The sequence below is a fragment of the Cololabis saira genome, chromosome 20, assembly GCF_033807715.1.
Source record: "Cololabis saira isolate AMF1-May2022 chromosome 20, fColSai1.1, whole genome shotgun sequence".
Lineage (NCBI taxonomy): Eukaryota > Metazoa > Chordata > Actinopteri > Beloniformes > Belonidae > Cololabis > Cololabis saira.
Genome location: NC_084606.1, coordinates 25,109,877 through 25,135,314, shown reverse-complemented (window position 1 = coordinate 25,135,314; position 25,438 = coordinate 25,109,877). Strand labels below are relative to the sequence as shown.

General features: G+C 48.6%; 1 protein-coding gene across 1 annotated transcript in view; it reads right to left on the bottom strand.

Annotated features, from left to right (window-relative positions):
* efnb3b (ephrin-B3b) overlaps window positions 1–23,709 on the bottom strand; it is a 104,017-nt gene extending 80,308 nt beyond the window's left edge. Inside the window, exon 1 of the mRNA XM_061709512.1 lies at window positions 22,399–23,709. Within this exon, the coding sequence (XP_061565496.1) occupies window positions 22,399–22,547 (149 nt within the window). The 5' untranslated portion in view covers window positions 22,548–23,709. The remainder of the gene's footprint in view (window positions 1–22,398) is intronic.
* Window positions 23,710–25,438: the final 1,729 nt, after the last annotated feature.

The window sequence follows — 25,438 nt, the reverse complement described above, 5'->3', positions numbered from 1 at the left end:
GCTCATCTACCAGAGTTCGTTCCGACAGCCTCTAATGAAGGGACATAAACTGTATTTGTCACTGCACACATGAAGGAATAGCAGAAATGTTGGCCGACAAACACTCGTGCATGATGAATAAACCGCCCAAGGTGTTGTCAAACAGACCCGACGGATTTTGCATGATTAGTGTTTTGCTTTATAAATGACTGTGCTGTTGAGCAATGTTTCACTGCACAGCTATTTAGCATTACAACCCTCATTTACATGCCTCCAAAAGCTGCTCTTCCACTTTTGATATGTGGCAGAAAAGGAAATGTAAATGAGGCACATTTCCATTAACTGGTTCGGGGGAAACAAGCAAGGCCTCATTGTGACGTCACAAGGTGGCGGCGCAGACGGGGAACTCAGGGAAGTCGTGGGTCGAGTTTACAATAAGCAAATAATAGAAGATCTCCCCAGATCCCAGTGTTTTCCTTTTGTAAATACAAAATCCGCATGAACTATTTTGTGAAACTTATTTCTGACGTCTGCATTTTTAAATCTAGGATAAAAACCCACCAATTTAAGATGACTGTTAACACCCAGTAGTGTGATGACACTTTTATCTTATTAGATTTTGTTGTATTTTATTGTTTTTATTTATCCTCCTTTTATCTATTACTTGCTGTAAAGCACTTTGGCACAGCAAAAGGCTGTTGTAAAGTGCTGTATAAAGTACATTACATTAAGTTGTTTTTTTTTACATCAATATCAACCTGTTTGAATATGATACTTAAACTGTTAATTTCCTCGACTCTCCAAGTACGGACGCTGAATTCACGATCAGAATAACATATACATGGATATTCAGCTGTTTTCCATAAAGACATGTTGCATGTTTCTTTAAAACAAAGTGTGGAAACATTGATTAGTAACGGGAACCAAACACGCAGTTACGAGTAATTTCTCAACCTGAGGCCGGGTTTTTAATGCATTTAGTTTACTTCATAAACGAGTATTTTAGTTTCTAATCATTAGCGGCTTCCTTAAACTGCAACGGTTTTATTTTCGTAAACATGAACCTTATTTTATTTCCTAAATGTAACCAAGTATGTTTTGTTTCAAATATTCGCAATGACTTTCTTTCAATGTGTGAAAAGTTGTTTCATAAACACAACCAGTTATTTTCCCTACAGACAGAAAAGCATTTCATTTCTTGAATATAAACAGTTACTTACTTAAACCAAAGTTATTTTAACGTCCTTCACATAAGCAGATTAAATGTCCAAACAACCAGTTATTTTCATTCCTAAACATAAACAGTTACTTTGTTTCCTAAAAGTATTTTTCCTCCAAAACATTTTCAGCTTTTTACTTCTCAATCAGAAGAAAAAAGATTTCTTTAAGTTGTAACCAAGTATTTTATGTTAAACATGTGCAGCTATGTTATATCCTAAATATAAACTGTTATTTCCTAAACAGAACCAAGTATTTTTATCCTAAAAAAGTATTTAAAGTCTTAAACATAAGTTGGTATTTTTTATTTCATGAACATAAACAGCTGTTACATTTGTTTAATTCCCAAAGTCATAAGTATGTGCTTTATTAGTTTAAATATAATCTTAACCAAGAGGCTTTGGTGCATTTGTGAAAGTAAAGAAGGGATTGCGACAGGTTAAATAGAAAAACAAATACTGGTAAGTTCCTGCTGTCCAACAATGTGAGACTACGTCCGTCCAAACACGCCCCCAGTCCTTGGGTGACCCCTGAAGTCATTTATGCACACGTTTCATTTGTTAAAAAGTTAAACAGGTTCTCAGTTCTCCGCCCAACGGGATTATAAATGTGAGGAAATGAAAGGACAAATTCTGATACGAGGTGCAACTGCTCTAATAGAAATTTTGAAAGGTTTACAAGGGTTTAAAAGCCGAAGATCCTCCCTCCGATCACCTCAAGGGCCAATGTTACAGTTCTCTCATTTCCATTTTGGAGGACTTTCTTTTTCTGCCCAACTATTGAGGACACGAAGAAGCAGAAGTAGATCAGATTGATCCAAACCTAGTAGGCAGAGTAAAGGACAAGTGCTACATCCCATACTGCTGAGATACCTGGCCAGTTTATGTTCATATGCTGCCCCCCCCCCACAGTATTTACTCCCCTAAACTTCCCATGAGCCCTTGGGTCACAGTGAGATATGTGCCTGGGGCTGAAATGGAAGGTAATTCACACTAAGACATGGACTTATAATGTTTCCATCCATGAAGCCTTTGAATAATTTACAACATCGAATGGCTTAACACTCATCCTGCACACACACACACACACACACACACACACACACACACACACACACACACACACACACACACACACACACACACACACACACACACACACACACACACACACACACACACACACACACACACACACACACACACACACACACACACACACACACACACACACACAGCGGAGCAGATTTAGTTGTCCCCCTTGCCTCACCAATCTCTCACTGGTGCATCACTAAATACAGTCCCCTCATCTCATTCTCCCTGACAGGCTGTGCAGCGTGTAATTATGTCCCCTCTGAAACCAGGGCAGTAATCTCACACAGTCGTCTGGTCATTATTGCTTCCGGCTCTGGCTTCTCTGGGCCCACACCCTGCCTCCGCAGCACCCCGTCCGTGCACAGCGTGCCCTTTCAGCTCCGCTCTGAGTTCTGCATCTCCAGCCCTCCGTCCCCCTGCCTCCTCTCCCTCTCTCTCTCTCTCTCTCCCTCCCTCTCTCTGCGGGCCAGGAGCCTGAATGAGGGAGAGAATGAGGAAGAGAGCGAGGCGCTCTGACATTAACGAGATTGCTTGTTAAGAAAGGCGGGGAGGGAGGGAGGGGAGGAGGAGGAGGTGGAAAATGGAGTGGCTGTAATTGGGAGGTTTTTGAAAAGGAGAAAAAGAAAAGGACAGAATTAGGTTTCCATCCAGGGCCTGTCTGAGACTGTGTAAGTGTGCGTGGAGTTTCTACATATAAGGTGAGAAAATGGTTGGATTTCTCAAGAGGCGCTAAAGGTCAGACACATCTATCAATCAGGTTCATACAAAGAGGCCCGGCCTGCCCACCCACACCTCCCACCGGCTCCCTCCATCCCTCCATCCCTCCGCCGAGACAAAGAAACATTTTACAGTACCGAGCTCCTGCAGGATGTTTCCTCCCGGAGCTCGGAGCCGCTGCCGTGTCAGCAGGCCCGTTACAGAAACGCTCTCCGCTGGCATTTCACATGTTGTTGAGCAGAGACGCCTGAAAGCTGCCTCGCCAGGCCACGCACATCCTGCAGAGACCGCTCGGCCTGCTGCCACATAGAGAAGGAACAAGTTCTGCCTCCGTGGGGGGGATAATGACCCTTCCTCTCCTCGACAGATCAGGTCAGACGGACGTGCAGGTTGTTGGAGCTTCTTTAGCTCATAAAGGCTGCTAATAAATGTACAGAAGCTGATATCTTCTCGTCTGAGGTCACCGAGTACATCTACGCCGCTGAAAGCGGGAAGTTTTGCACTTCTTAATGTGCAAGAATCAGCCAGTAAAAGTGTCTTGCAGTGTAACCCCCCCTCCCTCTTCCTCTGCCAGATGAGGAGATATTCTGCCAAATTCAATGGGCGAGCGGGCTGCCAGCGGCGAGCATTGCACCCTCAACCCCACACGGGAATCATGCACGGCCATATCACGCATGCATGCAGGACACAAAGAGCTGCTGTATGCAGAAACGCTCTCTCGGTTGGGCGTGCAAAGGTTTATTCATGTCTACGGGCCTGGAAGAAATGTTGGGAGGATTAGGGGAGAGCGCCCGCGAAGAGGTAGAAAAGGAGAGCTACAAGGGGGATAGGTGGACGAGGTGGAGGAACATGTTAAAATAAGAAGCAGAGGAGTGGTGTCGGAGGGATAAAAGCGGGCCGGGCCGCTGCAAGAAAGAGTTAACTCCACAGTTCATACAGCAGGATGGATTATCTCTACCTCTACCCACCCCCCCGCTCCAATCTCTCCATTGTGTGCCACTATACAACTCCATAGAAGCAGCGTTGGGGGGGATTGAAAGAAATTCCTTCTTTTTCTCCCACTAAATTAATAATATGAAGCTCTCTATCCCTCTCAGTCTGGTTTATCCCCCTATTTGCACCCCATCTCCACTTCATCTCGGAGTATTCCTTGATTCCATTATTCCCTCGGCTGTGTGTTTGAGTTATCGGAGCATATGAGCATATTCAAAGCAACGAGCCGGGGCTGCACGCCGAGCCGAGCAGGGAGAGCTTCTCCTCTCCTTTCTCCTCTGCTGGTGAGAGGCTGCGGGGGACGAGAGGAAAAACCAGTGAGAAACAGCAAAGATAGACAGAAGTGTGATGGAGAGGAAGTTGATGCAGAAGAACCGGAGAACGTCCACAGGAGGAGGTGTGAGACGAGGCCGAAAGGATCTGAGTCACAGTTTCTAATAAGAGGCATGACACTCTTATTGATGATGACATGATCTGTCATTGTTCCGTCATCAGCTTCCTTCCCTCCACCTCCAAAAAAGAAGGTGTCAACCGAACCGCTGTTATTATAGGACAAGTCGCAAACAACACTGGAGTTAAAGTGGACATCTTTGCTCTTTTTTTACTTTTTTGTGTATCAGACGTGACTACACCTCAAAAACTCAACACAGCTCTGCCACTTTATTTATGCTACTCGTGGGAGGCTTTTGTCAATTAAAATTATGACTAAATATTGTCATCAACAAACCTTTATCACCTGAGGGAGACTAGACGAGACGCGACGAAAATGCTGGTCATGTGACAGTAACGATAATTAAGAATATTATGCAATATCGTAGACGAATAAAAACGAGACTAAAATGTAGATTACAAAAAAAACTGCTAAAATGTGTCTTCATTTTCGTTGACCAAAATTAGACGAAATGTTCTACCAAAGATCCTTAATGTCCATGTTTTCAGTAGTTTCCTCGGGGGCCAGCGGGGAATCAGATCCAGAAGATGCAGCTGCAGAGTTAGAGGCTGATGCCGTTAACGCAGAGCTATAGGTTCACGTCAATTAAAAACAAAGTTAAATGGAGAAACGCGGGGATCTGCTCTGGGGCTGGAGAAGAAGAAGAGACTATCTTTGGATACACTTTCCTACATAGACGTGGAGGGGGGGGTGCAGCCACAAAAATCACAGGAAAAACAATCTTTGACTAAAATAAGACTAAAATGTTCAGACTTTTAGTCGACTGAAACTTGACACGACTAAAAGGAGAATGAACGTGACTAAAATTAATAACTAAAATGATAGCTTGACCCAAAGACTAGACTAAAACTAAAATTGAAACAAAAACAGCACTAGTTTGCAGGATATTTAATTTGCTAATTATTTTTGTCCGACAAGAATTTTTAGGTTTTTTTTTTTAAATACCTGACATGTTTTGGCGATTAATTTCACCTTCATCAGAGTCACAAAATTGTGTGCGTCACCCGTCATTTATCAGCAGATGTTAAAAGGAGGGAAATTAAGTTGTAAAGTCATGGACAAAATGAACTTTATTAAATCATTTTCAGGATATTGTGACATCACAGACCCAGATCAGAGAGGAGTCATCCAGCCTCTCCTCCTTCTCCTAATATCACATCGTCATACATCAGCTGCAGTAGGTTGTATAAAGCAGTGAAAACATTTTCAAAAAAAGGGGCTGAAGAAAGGTCTAGCGGCTGACTCCGCCCCCTAAAACCAGCTGACTCCGCCCCCTAAAACCAGCTGATATGAAAAGACGAGTAAACACATTTGAAAAAGGAGATTTTGTACCGCATCTCGCCAATATTTTTTTATTTAATTCAGACTTCAGGAAATTGTGTCAGCTTTTGAAATAATGTTCGAATCCGTCTCCTTTAAGGAAATTCCTCCGTTAGTGACAAAAATGTAATTCTGCGATAACTTGACCCAAATCACCTTCTGCCTTGAAGTGAGAAACATTCATTTTCTTGTACTTTATCATCATCCCACGCTTCTCGTGAAGTTTCCCTGCTCGCAGCTTTCATGTCCCCCCCGTCGGTGCGTCCATAGGTTCGGATTCTTTCACTTTGTTCTTCCAGGTATCAGCCATGTGTTTGCCATTTCCTAATTGCTTTAAGCAATATTAGCGCAACGCGACCCGACCCACTGCTGTTTCGCATTTAAAGCTCAGCAACAGAAACCCAGTGGGGGGTTTTTACTGTGAAGAAAGTGGAGAAACCAGTGGTGTGGGCACTACGTGTTCACGGCAACACTTTCAGACTGAAATCAGTCCAAAGAGTTTGTCGACTCTTGTATGCTTAGACATGGTGAACGGTCCAGGAAGTCAAGTTTGGTTGACAAACCTGAGGATCTGTGGGCTTTTTTTGTCCAGAGAATCGTGAGATCTGCAGCGAGCTGTCTCGTTGGACAGTAATATGCCGGGAACGCAATACCTCATTTGGATGACGTTGCATTCGTTTGTGGCTCAAATGAAGAGCGTTAAACCATTTTACAGGATGATGGTTTCTGTGACACGTCGCAGAGCAACGACCATCACACCTCGCTGCCAGCCTTTAGATATGAGGACTACAATGTTTTCCACACACTGGCCTGGTGAATCCAGCTCTATGACATGTCATGCATGTGCACCAGACAGCTTTTGGCACGTGTCCCTTGTATCGACGGCCATTTTTATAAGGTCATATTGAAGTGGGACATTCAACTAAGCCAGAACTGTTCTGCTCCTGAGAGCAGCACAGACCCAAACTCCTCCATGTAGAGACCTATGTGTCATTTCAGCCACAGACTGTGATCATAAGCATCAAACCTCAGAGGACCTTCTTCTGGATCTTTCCTTCACAAGATGGTTGACCCAGTAGGATCCACAGACAGTAGCAGTGCTGGACAACTTTCAGTATTCACTAAGTAAGAATGAGGCAGTTTTCTGTTTGCATGCACTGTGATGGTGACGATGAATAACGACAGACAAATGCTGCTCGGATGAGTCAGTGATGCGGCTGAACAATGTCACCTCTGCCCTGCAGCGTATCCAGCCAGCACCAAGTGGAAACCAGCCGTCCTCTGATAGTATTTCAGGGCAGTGCTGGAGCACAGCACCTAAAGCAGAGGGGGCTTTAAGCCCAGCTGCTCCTGGTAACAGAGGCACAGGCTAAGTTGGGGACCCTTAAAACCACCCCAGACCTCCGCTAAGGAAGACTTATGTGTTTAGTTTGATATAATGCACCAATTTATTCATTAGGTGGATCATATGTCCACGTCTGTATGCGGCTATAGGCTACCTAACTATGATGAACAAAAGTTCTGCTGTACCGGGTCCAAGATGTGCCGTATGAAGAAGTGTGAGGGTAAAAAGAGACAAAACAACTGTTAATGTCTGTACATTGTATGCATTGTGCATAAAACAGCTGATGTGTGACATGCACTAATTACCCTCCCTGGCATGCAAGAGTGGCTCATTAGACTTCAATAAAACCGGGTCAATAAAACCAACCAGACACTGAAATATCCTGCAGTATTTGTTAAGCAGAGCATGTTCTGACTCTACATGAAGCACGCTGGTGTAAACAAGCCTGTCGCTACCAGCAACTTCACGCGCCGCCCTGCTAGGAGGTGAAAAAGTACAACTTTTATCCTGTAGCAATTAGCAGTATTGACTGATAAGCGATTGTCCTTAAGACGGCACCCTGGCAGAGTTGAAGTACTGCTCCCTCAGCCTCTTTCCCCCCCAACTTCCACAACCCTCCATTTCTTCTGCCTCCCCCGGCTTTGTTTCCACATCTCTGCCAGTGGATGTCTTTAATCAGTGCGTCAATCCGAGAACAACACATGTAAGAGAATGAAGTTAAATCCTATACAAGATACACAAGATAACACAGCTGTTAAAACCATCAGCTGCCTGCTAGATAACAACCCTGTCACCCACATTAAATCTTCCTCGCACCCTTTTCTTCTCCTTCACTTCAACTCTTCGTCGTCATCTAATCTCGCTCTCTTAATGGTGAAATGAATGGTTGTTAAATCTCTGCATCTCTCTCTCTCTCTTCGTCAATTTTCTTCTTCTTCTTTTTTTTTTAATTGAAGTCTCTTTGCATCACTTTCTGCCTCAGGATTATTACTGTTGACAAGAAGTCTAAATCTCGCCATTTCAATTGGACAAATTGAAATGAGATTTGAATTTATGGGACTATAAATCAGAAGCGAAAAACTCCAGCCATCAGTCTGTGATGAGATGCAAAGGAAAAAGGGGTTTTTTTTCTTAAAGAAAAAAGCTTTTTGACACTCAGAAATGCCTTTTAAATATGACAATTTAAATTAAAAATGAAGCTTGAATCCAATAAAGCCTAAAGAGAAATATTAACTGAGTAAGAGATGGGAAACTTGATTAGAGTTTTGATTAAATGCTGCTGCGCCTCTGTCAAAGTCTTTCCTCCTCAAAAAAAAGCTAGGAGAAATCTTCAGTTTTCCCATGCAGACCTGACAGACGATCACTGGATTACAGGCGCCGTGATTGTTCACAGGATTGAGGGAGATTAAACAGTTAAAGTCTCCCAACTAACTGGAGCCGCCCGGCCAAACTGGACAGATTATCTGGCGGGGAACAAGGAAGCAGACGAGCCGCGGTACAGCATGCAAAACAGGGTCCATTTGAAAAACAAAACCAGACAGCAGGAGACAAAACAGGACTAAAGGTGAGCCAACCAGTTAGAGGAGGTGAGGAGTGAGAGCCGTCTGAGGCACTGATGGACGCCTAAACCAAACAGACGTCTAACGGACAGATAGATGGAGAGAGATAAGCCTGCGTGGCAAAACTGTGAATTAATGGAGGGTGACTGCGGGAGGAGAGGCTGCTGTCACCACCTGCAGGACCCGGAGCACTCGGCGCTCCCATTTTAAAACAGCAGCGCTTAAAGACGGGGTGATAAGAAAGGGCCGGGAGCCGCTCGGCACATTTACAGGGAAGGTGACATGAAGGTGGATAAGAGCTCGTCTGCTCAGTGGGGAGGAAAGACGTGAGGATATGGAAACAAACAAAACAAATGGTGGATCCAAGTCCTGAAAAGGGGAACATTGATTAAATTGGTGATTTTCCGCACTATAAGGCACTTACAATCCTTACATTTTTTTCTCAAAAAATCAACAGTATAATCATATGCGCCTTACGTATGAATCTTTTTGTGCTTATTGACCTTGAACCAGTTTCATGTGGAACACTGAGCTCAAAAATCTGTCAAAAGGTTTTAGTGACTTTGGTAGCAATGAAGTCGCTCCGCTTGATCAGCTCAGCTGACACATTAAAGTTGGTCCTTGGTTGGACACGGGTTACAGCGTTAGATAACTAATGATGTAGAGCTGGCAAGCAATTTACTCTAGGTTTTTAGAGTTAACCCAATTTTCAAATCTGTATCATAATCCAGTTATAATCAAATGTTGGAATATAACGTTGTTCAAATCTCACACTAACTTCAGGTGTCTGCTACCGTTGGCAACGATGAACCAATCAGAGAACAGGACTTAGTACGACGCTTACCACCTCCACTTTTTATTGGTGGATTTGTGGAAGAAGAATGATTTAAAATGTGTTTATTTTTCTGTTTTGGTTACAACTGAACGATAATCTGAGTTATTGTGAACGAATTGAATAAAATTCAACCGACCAGACTGATTTGTTTCGTTTTATACATGTTTTATCATGAGCCTTAAAACCCGGTGGGCCTAATGTAAAATAGACCTGTGAATTGGTATAGCGCCTTATAATGTGGTTGGTCTGATGGTCCGCAAAATACGGTCTGTTGTGCAACTTCAACTTAACGCAGCATTGCAAAAGAATTGGGGTTTTTCTTGCTATGAAGGGCCCTCATGCAGTCATGAAGCCCCCCTCACACATGAGTGTGGATTTATTTACAACCTTGAACCCTGTAGAGCTTGACAAGGAGACGGCAAGTTCATTGGCTGGCATTGGTCTTGCAACCCGTTTCTTCTTGTAACCTTTGCAAACGAGTAAAATGTCCAGCCCCTTGTACTGGTGCTGGTTCTGGTGTGATACGGGTTGCTGAGGTCCAATATATGCTCCTGAAAGGCAGATTCAGGCCCCACCATAAAGTTACAGAGTAAAAATTATATCTAAATTAAAAAAAAGTGACAATGATTGGACTATTTGTGCACAAAAGGACCGATTCCTGCACGTTGCTGCTGCTGCTTGGCCCGATTGCTCGGTTTAAGTACAGGATGCCAGTCGCCTCCTCAAGACACAAAGAAACACGCAAACACCTGTTCCCTTGTCCAGGTGAGGGATACAGGGACGCGCGGGTGGGGAGAAGAGATAGAGAAAGCGTGTGAGGGCTTTGGAGGCAGAGAAACAGGGCTTAGGGAGGACAGACGGGGGGACGGATGGGTGGAAAGTTGAAGATAAACAGAGCTTCAGACGGCAAAGTGAAATCTGTGTTGGCCATGAGATGCACTTTGTTGGGAGAGGACGGTGGACAAGAGGACTGCCAGGAGAGAGCGGAGGCAGAAAATTATGCCAATGGGATAAAGAGGAGGAGGTGGGGGGGGTTGGAGAGATGGAGAGAATGGGGATGGGTGGAGGAGAGGAGGGAGGGTCCGCAGGTTCATAATCCCCTTACAGACAGCTTTGTTGAGTGATTGACGGCCCAGAGCGCCACGTTAGAGCCGAGCACGGGGAGGGGGGGCCCAGTGCCTGGGGGATTATCTGTCCAATGGCTTACCCCCCCTCCCAACACCACCTCATCACCACCTCATCACCTCCCTCTCAACGGGGTCAAGTGGTACAGGCCGGGTTGTGTTGTTTTCACTCTCGGCCAGAAAGCTCGCTTTGTCTCGCATGATTGTGTTGTTTCGCAAATAAATCCTAATGTGATGATGGAGGGGATGGAGGGGGGCACAATCACACAATCCCACGCAGGGCATGCACACAAGCTCATGCACCCACGCATGACGCATGCCTGACACACACACACGCACACACACGCACACACACACGCACACACACCCTCTGCTGAACACTCAAGGGCATCACGAGGGTACATGAGCACTTTAACAAAACCCTGCATGAATCCCTTTGTCGGCGCCAACTACCACCATAAAAAATGAGGCTCGCTCGTCGCAAAAACCATTAAATTAAAGCGGGAAACATAAGGAGGAGGCAAAGGTTTCGATTGGAAAGAGATAAAGTTAAAAATAGAGCCCGGTTCCAGCGGCCCGGCAGCTGCACCGAGGCTCCAGGATCACAGGAGATGTTTGATTCAGCGGGAGCCAGGATGCACCGCGGAGACGGCTCAGCCGGCCACCCAGGACTGGGGCTCCAGATGGGCCCGGCCTAACGGGGACCGGTGGCTTTGCGGGAACATGCGAGATGGGCAGCCGAACGACCAGCAGCTGGAGGGTTACCCACAATCCTTAGAGGGCAGACGAGAATAAACCCACTTTCTCTTTCCTACGGTTTGGGAAAGTGACCCACAGTTGCGCCACTCATCCGTCAACCAAGAGCCAAAGAACACAAGAGAGGGACTGTCCGAGGGGACGGCTTTTGTCCCCCCCCCCCCTCCACCCAGCAGCAGCAGCATTCTTCTGACTGGATTTTCTTTGTGGGGACAGTGGAGAGAGGGAGGAGAGAATGGAGGGATGAAAGAAAAAGAAAAGAAAAAAGAAAGGCGCTCCATCTGTTTTTTTAACCACCACCACCCCCCGTGGCCCCCCCCAACCCCCCTCCCGTGGCTCAGGACCTGCAATACAGCTGCACTCTGACGGAGAGCAGGGCTGATGGAGAGGAGGAAGGACTTTTGGAGGGGAGGGGGAGGGGGAGGGGGGTACGAGATGGGGCAGCTAACGAGGGAATGGCTTCCTGATATGTGGAGAATTTAGAGGGAGGGGTGCATGAACCCCCCCCCCAAGGGCCGACGCCACGGTGAGAGGCCGTCATGATCATTCACTCCGCCGTCGTCACAGACGTCCTATTTACCACCGGACAGGACGAGCCAGCGAGGAGGACCAGAGACCACAAATCAGGAACCACCCACAGGGGGAAGAGTAACAAAAGAAGCTGTTGCAGGAGAAGAAGAGAGAAATAGAGGAGGAGGAGATGTGAGCAATTTAAGGGGAAAAAGAAAGGGGGGAATAAATTTTACTGTCTGCCAACCAGCTGTAACATGATAACAGCTCGGATAAGTGGCGAAGGAAACTTACACCGGTGGCGGGTCGGGGAGGGAGAGGCGGAAAGCAGAGAGAAAGACAAAAGAAATGAAAGGGGGATTAGTGCGGCGGAGAAGTGGACGGGTTCTGCAGACGGCGAGAGAGGACTGAGGGAGTGCGTGAGCGAGAGTGTGAAGCCAGAGAGTCGAGTGTGTGTGTGACGGCTTTCAGTGGAAGCTCTGGGAGGGAAGCTCTTTTGTTCCTGGGGAGCTGCGGGAGGAGGGCGAAGCGAGGGAGGGAGGGAGAGCCGAGACGGAGGAGTGGAAGAAGGGAGTGAAGGCAACGCTGTGGAAGAAAAAGAGAGAGAGAGGAAGGCGGAGAGCAACTCGGAGGAAATTCAACCCCTCTGCTTGGACTTGGTCCAGCACTGGAAGCAATAACATTTTTCATCTTTGCATGCATGAGTATGAGAGTGCATGTGCAAGCTCTACAGTGTGTGCATGCACGCCCGGGTGTGTGTGCATGCACGGCCGGGTGTGTGTGCATGCACGCCTGGGTGTGTGTGCATGCACGCCTGGGTGTGTGTGAACGTGGACAGCGGGACGTGAGGACAAAGCCGTGAAAGAGCCGGAGCAGAGGAGGCTGGAGCTCCAGAAAGCAGCTCTGTCGTTCACACACAGCCGTGCTTGTGGCCGCAGCCGGGATATCAGATGATGGGATGTGGGGGGGGGCCAACAACAATCCACTTCACCACTCTCTCCATACAAGATGGATCTCATCAGAATCACTTATCCAGCACCACAAAGCGCTGCGGCCGCAGCGATACTCTGATCTGGAGGCGACTCCACTTCTGGACGGGTCTTCAATCGCTGCTTCAGGTCACTTTTATGAGCCGGGTTTCAGGAAGTGGGCGAAGTTGTTTTAGTTTGATACAACGCACCTCTGAAACTGGTTCCCAACCCCAGAAGGACGGCCCACTTCGTCAGTCCGAGAGAACAATGAAACTCTGCAACTGGCATGAAAAACTATGTAACTATGTAACCGGGTCGACTTCGTCTCACAGCAGAAAAGTCAAGGAAGACTCGATTTGCTCTACCAACTGCACCTGGCGAGTTTGCTGCTACGACCATGATTTCTGATTTAACCAGCTACTAACAATCTGTCTTCAGAGCTAGAGGTTCCCTTCTGCTCCTGATGAGGGCCGTTCAGACCGAGACTCGCCCCGATGCGAGCATCCACCCCGCTGAAGGGCGACCTTCTCTTACTCCATCCCAAAGGAAAAGTCTTGTTCATATTTCTATAAGTTTTTACCTGTTTCATGATGTCCTGGTAATTATGAAAGTGGATATCGGAAGAAAACACGAACTCCTAACTTCCATCAGCTCCGGAGGTCTTAACTACATCAGGGTCTCGCCTAACCGCGCTCTCATGCCGCTCAACGGCTGCAGGCAGCTATCTGGGAGATGTTTGCTCCGTTGTAGATAACTCTTATTTTACAAGTTAAATCTTTGGGGTTAAACAGCTGCACAAACACAAAGCTAAACCAGCTACAGACAGAAGGAGGCTATTAGCTCAACTTAAGCGCTGGCTATCAAATAATGATATCTGTAATCTCTGGGAATAAAACGGAGAGATAAATGGCTGAGGTTCGGAGGAGACCTAGCAGTAATTTAAACCTCATGGCTGATGACATCACAGATGTTGTATTTCCCCCTGATTTCAGAGATCAGGGTTCCTCCTGTGGACGTGGCGTCTCACCGCATGGCTCCTGTTACGGCCCAACGGCAGCTGCAGCCATAAAACACAACGCTTGCCGGCCTATCTCGAGCGTTTTCGGCGGGCAGACATTCTGGAGCGAGTCCAGTTGGTCTTTTACAAACGTTTACGTTCCTGGTGAAGCTACGACCGTACGGAGAAGATTTCCCCACACCGGCCAACCTGGCAACCAGTTAAAGTAGTATATTGGACAATATCTCTGCCTGTCAGGCAGATGGCCGGGGTTTGATTCCCTGATGGGGAGATTTGCTCTTATGGGAGTTGTAGTCTTTCTGGTTACGAAGGTGGGCTTGGGTCTGGAGGTCAAGCCCCGGTTCGCAACCAATATCAACCCCTGAGCAAGGCTCTTAACCATAATTGCTCGCCAGCTGCTGGAAAAATGTCACCTACTCTCTAGTGATGGGTTAAAAGCAGAAGACATATTTTGTTGTGTGTTTAAAAAAATGTATACTGACAAATAAAGATCACTTTACTTAGTGCACAAAGTCGGAGGCCGTCTTTTCATTTAGCTGTGAATGCACCATGTTTCCTATCAAATTGATTCTATTAAACTACATATTAATGAGTTGTGAGAAGATTTTTATCCCAAAATTAATACTTTTTCTGTGACCAGGGATTTTTTCTAGACTTAAACAGAGTTGGATTTAAACTAAGAATCTATCTCAGTGGTATTTCTACATCGTTTAAGTGGTGATTGACATTATTGGGCTCACGTTAAGCTCAATCTTCACCTAAAAATAGAGCTGTTCATCATTTTAATCTTACAATTTCATCATAATCTTCCTATAAAAAGAATGAAAAAAAAAGTCAGTTCCACTTAAAGTCCATGTTGGGCAGAGCCCAGGAAATGGAGCGTGAGTTTTCCCCTCACAGCAAGCCAAGGTCAGCCTCCCCAAAGACTATAACAATGATGGGCTAATGCTGAAGCCAGATGCTCGACGCTCACTGTACGCTCTTTTAACTCCTAATTAGAGCTATGTATATGTGCACACACTCGAGCATTTCAGAAGAAAAAAAAAAGCAACAAAAAAAAAAAAACTGAAAAGCTCAAAGGCTGGAAAAATGATCAAGGTGCTAAGAGTCGGGCGCGGAGAATAACGCACAAGATCTGAGGTCCAGGAGAAGCAGGCCTGCGAACATATGGGCTAATAAATGTGTCGGTTTATTAGGAAGCCAGACTTCAGGATGACTGGCTGTTACTGACGCGGGGCGGACCGGGACAGGGTTTCCCCCCAAAGCCTCTTAGCACGAGGATCATCTCTGACCCGTTGTAAGTCAGCGGTGAAGATTATGTTCAGGCTAAGATGCTTGGGAGCAACAGGTCTCCAGATCTCCCACACGTCTGCAGCGCAGCCGCAGGACGCCCCCCCTCACCTCTGCATGCACGCACATGCACGCACACGCTAGCCCAGGCTTAGCGCTGAATAGCTGCTCTGCTTTGTCACCAGCCTCCATGATTCATGCATGCTTACTTTTGCAGCTCTGTATTTCTGCAAATCTCGCTGTAACAGCTTCTTATGCCAAAAATATACATGTAAAATGGGTTATTTTAAGAAAAAAGGACCACCTGTAACTAATTCATCCCTCGCTAGAGCAGCTAGCGGCTTTCCGCCTCGCGTTTCCAAGTCCACGTCGGGGTTTGACAGCGTAGTTTTGTTATCTCTGGCATGACTCATTGAAACTGTGTTTCATCTGAGCCACAATGGAGGGCTATTTGGAGTGTCAAATCAATGAGTATCAAAGAGTGAGGACTCAAAAACTCAGCAGCAATTACGCAGGATGGAATCCATCAAAGACGAGGCAGAGTCGCCGTTTAAACGCAGCCTCGACCGACCGGAATACAGATCCACTTCTGGAGAACAAATTTGACCTTAGAAACAAAAAAACCCAAACTTTGGATAGTATAGTAAATGGAGACAAAGTGGGTTCCCGCACAGATGTAAATTAAAACACTTAATCCTGGAGTGGAGTGAATTAACACACATTGATTGCAGAGTGCAACAGTAGCTATTGTGAGAAGGGGATTGATTTTACTTTTGGCAAAAGAAGTCAATCAACACACTCCTCTGCTATGACTTCTGGGGTTTTTTCACCTCTCTTAATCACGCATTTGAGCGCAGCGTCCGCCTGCACAATCTGGTACAGAAAGGGCGAGCAGGTTGGCCCTCGCTGGTCCCGAGCTTAGCTGATCAAAGAGCTCATTCTGCTGCAAACGCCGGTGAATTCCTCCAAAGCTTACCAGGTTTCATGCTGGACTTCACCGGGGTAAATATTATGGGACGTGTCAGTAATGAGGGATGAGGGGCCAGCTCGGCTGTAGCTGAGGAGGAAGCAGCTCGTCATGGCGATGACCTACAGATCATCAGTCACTCTCCCCGTCTGAGCCGCGTCACATAAACCAGTACCTCCGTCAAACTGGGCCCGGCCTCTGGACCATTCGTCTCTCTCCCCTCGCTTCCTCTCAGGCTTTTTGTTCCCATCTTCTGAGCCTGTCAGCTCTCGGCTCTCCTCTATCTTCGCCTCGTCTCACCCTGACAACACCCACTTCTTCTATTTTTGCCCTTGCATCGGTCGGAGATGTTTGCCAAAGCTTCAGCTGTGACGAGACACAGCTGTCCGCCGGCGAAGCCGCTCGTTTGTCTCCCTCGCGCTGACGCACGCATGCACGCGCCCCTGAACGCTCTGTTACAGAACCGTTTCAGGCCTGGGTCCGCCGGCGGCCAGCGTGAATGGCCTGGTGGAGGTTAGGTGCGACTGGGACGAAAACGTCTCACAAAAGGAATTCACTCCAGAAGAAGTGGGAGATAAGAGCACAAAACCTGTTTTTTGTTTTGCATAACTGCACGTTGGGCTAGGCAAATGGGGACTCCGGGGAGATGTGGCTCAGGCAGGTAAACAAGTTCAGAAACTAAAAACAAACGTACAAAAATATTCCTTTTTATCAATTAATGCAAATACTCAAAGCATAAACGCCTCTGAAAATGAATAAATTCAGCCAACGTGCCAATATATCAACTTGCTTTAATAATTAACCAGCTTGTGCGTTAGAAGTATTTTAAGCGCTACTAGAAATAAGTTAAAACAAGTTGAAAAACTCTTCCCAGATTAGAAAAATAAGACTTAAAGGGAGCATCTTATGGAGAAAATAAATAAGTACTCGAGGGAATACATTTGGATTTCTGAAGTGACTATCAGTTGAAAAACTTTGTAAAAACACAATCAAGTCTGAAATATCAAATTCAGAGAGCCGTTCCAATTTACAGGAGACTGTGACATCACAGATCCAGGTCAGAGGTAGAATAATACAGTTCTCTCATTTTCATTTCCACCCAATTTCACACCTCGATGCAGTTCTGACAACTTTGATGTGGGAAAAAACTGACCCCACCCCCTAAAAACCAGCTGCTAAGAGCTCATCTGTACAGTCAAGGTTGAAAACTGAGCTTTTGAACTGCATCCCTGTGGTATTTTGACCAAAATGGGTCACAAAAGTTCTTTAATACCTCATGACACTGTGTCAACGTTTGAAAAAGCAAACTAAATATGTATTGTATGTCTCCTTTAAATACTTAAATGACTCGATGAAAGGGAGAGCTGCACTCTCTCTGCAATGACCAGAGCCGGATTTCATGATCGTGGTGCAAACAAACATTCTGGCATATCCTCAAACACAAACTACAATCCAGACACACCAAATGACAAATAGTTTCAACTCCCTCGAGCTCCCCTGCTGTTTCTCTGGAAGGATGCCGAAACCGCCGCTGCAGCGTGAGCAGCGTGAGCCGGCCCGACGTTACGGGGATGTGCAGAGCCTCAGCAGAGCTGCAGGTCTCGTGATGCAGAACCTCGACCAAACACACACATTTATACCAGCTCCCCAACCCACCGGTCTGAGTCTCTGTCGGGGGGGTGGGGGGGCTGACCTGGCCCAGTCCGAATGCTGCCAGGAGGATTGGATGATCCTGCCGAGGCAGGCTGTGCTGTGAAGCAAGCTAATGAGCGGCCTGTGTGTGTGTTGGCTGGACCCGCTGAGGGGCTCCGGGTTCAGCCGCCCGATGCTGGGACACATGTGACCCCTCCAACCTGCAGCCGGGATTACCGTGCATGTTTCCAGTAGGGGGGGGGGTGCTTAATTCTGCATGCAGTTCAACATTTTGAACCGGCTCAGACAATCTCCTGCATCCCGAACATCAGCACTTTTAACAATTACAAGAATCCCAAAGTCCCTGGTGAACCCCGGGAGAGTGCGAGGTAAATTAGTTGTTGAGCTAACCCCAGCACATTCACGACAGCGCTTTATAGTTGTTATGATGCTGATGAATGCGTGCCGCTCCTGCCAAATAAACCTATAATCGAGTGATAAAATAATTAAAGAATTCCTGGAGGAACCGCGTTCCGTGACGCATGCCAATACCCCGGCCCCGCCTGCCTCCGCTGGAGATGCATCAGGACCACACAGCCTTTACACATGTGACCGACAGAGCTGGGGGTGGGGGTGGGGGTGGGGGTGGGGGGGTGAGGGGGGGGTCGGGTCCCGCGAGGCTCGTTTACGCCTGCGTGCTGCAGCAGATCCGTCTGTTCACGCGTCTGTATTTCCACAGTCCAGCTGCATACCTGCGCGTCCGCGACGCCCCGAAAGAGGGAGGGGGGGGGGGCAGAGAGAGAGAGGTTGTCCACCTCTGTCTGGGCTGGCTGCTCTCTCTTTGTCCTTTGCTCGGCCTCTCCGTCCTGCCACATCAGCTGCAACTCCTCCTCACGGCTGCCGTTGCATAAACCTGCACTCGTCTTCCTCAGCGAGGACGGACGGACGGACAGAAGGAAGGACGGAGGGAGAGGCTGCGGCCCGCTCGGGTTAACGGCCAGCTCTCTTGTTTTCCCCCTACGCTCATCCAAACCAGAAAAATGCTCTGTGCCGGATGTTTGGTCGCGAGGTCGTCGGCCAGTTCTGAATTATTGGTGTCGGTTTTGTCAGACGGATCCAGCTGCTTGTGTTTGACAACAATAGTCCATCGACTGTAATTGAAATAGCTTCTTGGGTTCATCATAAGTACCAACAGAACATGTATGATTTCATCTAAGTGTTGTTGTGCTACATTTAATGAGACAAGCCCCCCCCACCTGGCTGGAGCACCTTGCTGGTATCTTCCACCAAAGCTCAGGTGGACTCCGCTGAACCATTCAGCCTCAGGATGCGGCCGTAGCAAGCTCCTTCTTAAGCCTGAATTATGGTTCTGCGTTAAACCAACGCAGAGCACACGCCGTCAACGTGACGCCGTCGTGAACCCTTCGGACTTCTCCATCACTCCATTTCTCTGCGGTGCAGTACCCCCCGCGACCGCTAGGTCGCGATCTTTTCTTGAATGGTTTATCCGACTTTTCCGGCCACAGTGAATCAAAGAGATAAGGACAACTATTGTGCAAAAAAACAAAACAAAAATCACACATACACGAAGAAAAGAGCCCTGAAAGTTCACGACTGCAGCAAACCACAGCCCTCTCGGTCTGCGTTTGGTCTGCGTCGCCTCGACGCGTAGTTACAATTTTTGGGAGGTGCACGTCGGTGACGGCGTCAGTGACGGCGTCAGTGACGGCGTCAGTGACGGCGTCGGTGACGGCGTCAGTGACGGCATCAGCATCAGCGTCGACGCGTACCACACGCCGTAGGCACAGCGTCGTTTTGACGCAGAACCATAACTCAGCCTTTACTCGTGCACAAGACGCTGGGTTTCACCCGGGTGGAAGTGGGCGTGGGGTGCTGAAATGCTCGACCCCCAACCCCTCGCTCCACTCGCTCCCCTTCGCCATGAAGATTTCCAGCGATTCCGGTTCCTCAGGTTTTCTCCTCTTTTCATCCTCCTCGGTTGAAGCGCTTAGCCTAGTTATCTGGTCTTTTATCCGGAGCCAATTAGTCGGTGATTAATAAAATATTGAGAACCAGAAACGGGGGATTAAATTTTAATGTGGATCTTAGGGGGGAATAGTTGTATTACAAGTCACTGCGAGCGCCGCGCGAGGAGACGCCCACCCTCGGCAGCCGTTTACAATAATCTACAGCCGTTTAGCCGCGTACGGAAGAAGGGAGGAAGAGGAGAGACGCCGGCAGAAAGGAAGGAAGAGCGGGAGCAGTGGCAGTGAAGGGCCGAAACCTACAAACCTCCATATAATGCCATCACCCCCCCCCCCCCAGTCCGGTTTCTGTAACCAACATGACCCACCAGTGCTTCTGTGGGTCACCTGCCATCACTACAGTTCCCCCCCACCCCCAAACCCAGCAGGGTTCGATCTTTCATTAAGGACCATGTAGGAGCAGATAATGGGAGATGCTGAGATAAGGATAATGTATGTCTGGCTGGGGGGTGGGGGCGACTCCCAAGGTGATCGTTCTGGTTCAGTTGGCTCTTCCTGCAGCAGAAACTGTATTGGCACTTGAGACTTAACTGCTATTGATTTACTTGGGGTTAGGAGTGTCTCTACCTCTGCTCTAGTCTCCCTGTTTTTCCTCCCCCCGGCACCTGTCTCTGCGTATATTCCTCCCCGAACGCCTTCATCCGCGGTCATCTGGTTATATCAGGCTTTACGTAAAAGCTGCTCTTCCTCACCTCCGTCGTCCCCGACACAGTCGGGCCTGAACCAGTGTGTTGCCGTGGCGCCGTAATTAGTGGCTGCATGTGACACATGTTTCCAATTTGCTACGGGAGTGACAGAGCGAGGCAGAGATAGAGACAGACGGAAACTGACGGAGGGGGAGAAAAAAAAACAGAGGGGAAAGCTGGGACGGGCGGGAATAGAGACACCAGAAGGAGAAGAAACGTTTAAAAAGGGAGATGAGGGAGGCTCGGCTGCAGGTGGACGGTCTGAACTTCAGAGGATCCGGCAGAGGTCCCGGGGTTAACAACGTGACAGTCCATTTGCTCCAGACGAGACCGTGAACCGTGATTGATGCAGACGTGTGCTTCTGCTTGCGTTTCGCCTGGTTTCAGACGCGCTGGCCAGATGTGTGCGGCCTCGTCGCTGGAGGATGCACCGTGTTTAGACAAACACCGGCCCTCGCCTGGTCTCAGCCCGCCTGCCAGAGCCGCTCAGCCCCTGAGGCGGCCAAACACCACGGCAGGACTCCCGTCAAGTGCAGAGCAAGGAGAAACAAGTACATGAAAGTATGTAAAAGGACTAAGAAAATAAACTCAACCGACGCCTAAGCTGATTAACCATGAATAGTAAGCCCCATGAATAAGCTTCGTCGTACACAATAGGCTTTGTACTTTGAATATATGAGGGAGAAAATCTGCGGGAGTGACTGGGGAGCCTGGCGTGGAGGCCCCCGCCCATCTAATTACCAGCCGGGCCCCTTCACCAAAAGCCCTGACATGCACCTAACGTGAAGCGCCGTTAGGAGACAATGCAGGGGAATCACCTGTAAGGCCCCCGAAGCCCGAGCTGTTAGCCCCTCCCCCCCCCGTGTCCAACCCGACTCCCTGCTGGGCCCAATCCACCCACTCCTGACAAAGAGCCCTCATTAGGGCCTCGCTGCAGAGGAGGGGCCCGGCCACATCTGTGGAGGGGTGCTGGGGGGGGCTGCAGCACATGGAAACCTGTTAGGCCTCTGGCGGGAGCCGACGGAGGTTTTGCCATAAGTGAGCCCCCCCAATGACGAAGTATCTACTCAGAAGAAACCCGGTTTAATCACCATTCCAGTTGATACTCCACTCTTACCTCCACTGAGGCTTGCCTTGTTACGCTAACGCCCCCCGCCACCTTTACAGCCACCAGCGCTCCTCTGAAACAGGGAAATTGGCAGAGGTGTGAGGAAAGTGCTGTCGGCCGGCGGGGAGGTGTTTAAAATGGCATTTCCTCGGCTAATGCTTCACACCTTCGTGAGAGGAAGGGAAGAAAAATGGAAATGAGCTCGGCGGAGCAGCCAGGATGGGTGCTCTGGGGGCCCCGGGGGGGCCGGGGGCCCCGGTTCTGATCAAGGTCATCCAACAACAGCAACAACAGCATCATACACGTCTTTATTACCCAGATTCCAGCTCTGTGACCCGAGACCTTCCCCGTACGCACAACTGCAGCAGTAATCGATGCCAGGAACACATCCAGAGCAGGCTTTGACACAGAAACACTTTCAGCTCAAGGTGCATGCATTAATTAGCTGACACACTTTAGATGAGGCTGCAAACAGAAATGGTTTTATCATTGGTGTAGTTCCTGGAAGGCCACGGAGTGACCAGAGCGACTGCAGATCCTGAAAGCCTCCTGGAGCCCCCAGAGCCGTGCTTGTGGCAGGCCTGCCCTCTGCAGGGACTGCTGCCCCTCGCTTAACTTCTCCTCTCCTGCAGGTCATGTTGCATCACTTATTTGCAGTCTCCTCGAGAGTTTTCCTCGCATTCATCAAAACACCAAGCTGCATCCCCCCCCCCCCCCCCCAAAAAAAAAACCCAAAACACGTCGGTTTGTGCCGAACTTCAAGTTTGGACCTGCTCTTACCTCTCGTTCAGGGAATTCCAGTAGATCGGCTCCATGTTGCTGGCCGTCGTGCCCAGTAAATCCAGTAAGAATACCAGCAGGATCCACAACCTACTCCCGCTGCCTCGGAACGCCATTTCAACCCCGACAGCCAGCATGTGCGGCCCCATCCAGCAGGAATGCGCGGCGGTGCGCGCTCTGGGCTGCGCGGGGAGATCCAGCAACAATGGGTGCGCGGCGCTCCAGCCGGTCAGGCTGACGGTACACACAGTCAAAGTGCTGCACACAACCACATGGATCCAAAAGAAAGCGAATGGTGCCAAAAACGACTCGACCTGCAAGAGAAACTTGCTCGATCCGTGCGCATGGATGTCCAAAAACGACAGGAATGGGTTCTCTTCCCTTTTCTTTGCGCGTCTACGATTGTCGCTACTATTTCAGTGCCAATCCCATGACTTTCCCATTAATATCTCATTAAAAGTCTTTTTTTGTTCAAATCAACTCCTCGGGTTGAAATAAAACTCCACAGAACGAGCTGTCGCGTCCACGGAGCTAATTGTGATGCGTGTCGGTGCGCCGGGATTGTCTTTTCCCGAACAATGTTCCCTTGTTCTGCTTGCCGACTCTGCCTGATTTCTCTCCCATTACCTTGTTTTCTCTCAAGAGCATCTACCTCCCGACATGTCAGGCTGGCCGAGCGGTGCAGGGGTCCGTGTGCTGGGGAGACACCGCCGACAGGAGGACGAAACCTCGAGGATAAAACGTTTAAAAGGAAAAAGATGTGTCCGCTCGTGTCCACAGCTCCATCCTCACGAAGACGCGGCGGGGCTCTGCGGGATCAGTCTCATGCACATCACAATCCTTTCTCTTCTTTTTTTTGAAAGAGGCTGTAAATCCGCAAATCTTTCACTGGACCTTCGTTAAAAATGGAAATAAATGAGATCCAAATGGGTGATAAATCCGAGTCAGATCAAGAAACCAACAGCAGAAAAACTGAGAGAAACAAACCAAAAGAGCCAGAAAAAGCCACGCGAGGGCCAACGCGCAAACTTAAATGAAGACAAATTTGAAGAGCCCTAAAACAGGGTTTTAGTTGCGAGCTCGAGTCCCCAGTCTGGCGTTTATCTGATGCCGCGCGTCATTTGGAGAGCTGAACGCGCTTCACGCGCAATCTCATCCGTCTCTCCAGCTCCAAATCCCTCTGGCTCGACCTGCCTTAATGCTCGCAGCGCACTGACAGACCGACTGGCTTGTTGGAGAGGAGGAGGAGGAGGAGGAGGAGAGCAGGAGGAGGGGAGAGAGGGGACGTGGATGAACGAGGGGAAAAAATCCCCATCCTCCGACTGGCAGGCACGGCGCATTGACGGCGCGCAGTTCTTCCAGGTTTTTGGAGAAGGGGGGGGGGACTATCGAGTCCCTTTCAGCAGCTCCCCCTCCTCCAAAGAGTTTCAGCCCCCCCCCCCCCCCGGACTCGGACCTTTGGACTCCCCGGTGCTCTATTCTGCCTCCTTTCAGACCCTAAAGAAGCCCCTCCACCCCTCCACTCCTCCACCCCTCCATGCGTAACGCTGCTCCTGCGGAAGAGCAAGAGCGCCCTCACCGCGCACGCCGGGCATCGCATGTGTCCGAGGAGGCAGGTCTAGACGGACAGCTCCAGGTGCGGGGACAAATATTCACATTTGATATTGATTAAAGGAGAAACGGCGTCCTGGAGACGCGCCGTGCCGCGGCCGCGCTCCCGCGACCTCGTGAACGCGCTCAGACAAAAGCGACACTACACCTCCACATGTTGATGTTGAGCAACAAAAGTTGTGGAAACGTCACCCTCGGTTCCTCAGGTCGGCTGGATGCGCCAGGTGACCACATCTGGGGGGTGCGCGCGCACACCGAGGGCCGCGCGTCCCCGCGGAAGCCGTTTAACACGTGCTTGTGGAGAAACCAGGAGCCAAAGCTGGGACTGTACTGCCCTCATGTGGCGGAGGGGGCTCACTCTGCTGGGCCTTCATGAGAAGAGTCCAGCTGTGTTGCTGTTTGCAGCTCTGACATGCATTAGTACTCTGCCCCCCCCCCCCTCTCGTGCACCAACCGGAACATTTGGGGGATGATTCCTTTAAAAAAGAAGTATGATGGAAACCTGACGGCGTTACTATAATGTGCATAACGTGCTTTGATCAGACGTACCGCAGGAATACAGAGCAGAGCTTCAGAGGTTCAGCCGGCTTGTGCTCAGCGGCTTCAGAGCACTTCTGTCATCACCTTCTACCCAGAACTGTTGGTGAACTTCTGACTTCTGAGAAGATCTGAGAAGACAAACGGGCCAAACAGCTCTGGAAGGGTGAAGGTGGGACAGCAAGACCAGCAGTCCTGGTGTCAACTTCAGCAGGACTGGTTTCCAAGTCGTTTCCATGGCGACATCTGAGATATGGATGGATAGATGGATGCATGGGTGGGTTTGATGGATGGATGGATGGATGCATGGGTTGAATGGATGGATGCATTTATGCATGGGTTTGATGGTGGATGGATGCATGTATGCATGGGTGGATGGATGCATTTATGCATGGGTGGATGGATGGGTGGATGCATGCATGGGTTGGATGGATGGATGGATGGGTTGTATGGATGCATTTATGCATGGATGGATGGATGGATGGATGCACAGGTGGATGGATGGATGCATTTATGCATGAATGCATGGGTGGATGCATGGGTATATTGATGGATGGATGGATGGATGGATGGATGGATGGATGGATGGATGGATGGATGGAGAGGAAGAGGGTGGAGCCACATAACTGGGCGGGGTCTGATGTCACAGTGAGGTCTGAGTGGCTCACTTAATCATAAATCCCCTTTAATGTCAGATTTGACACAAACGCATCAACGTGCTTCACCTTTTCTGATTTTATCAGTTACAAACATTTCAGGACTTGCTCTCAGGTTGAAGTGGTGGTAGAATTTGCAGACAATATTTGAGACATCATCTGACAGGGGTCGCGAACGTGAATGTTTCTACCATGAACCCCATGGTGGAAATGGTGAAATGGACCTGCATTTGTGG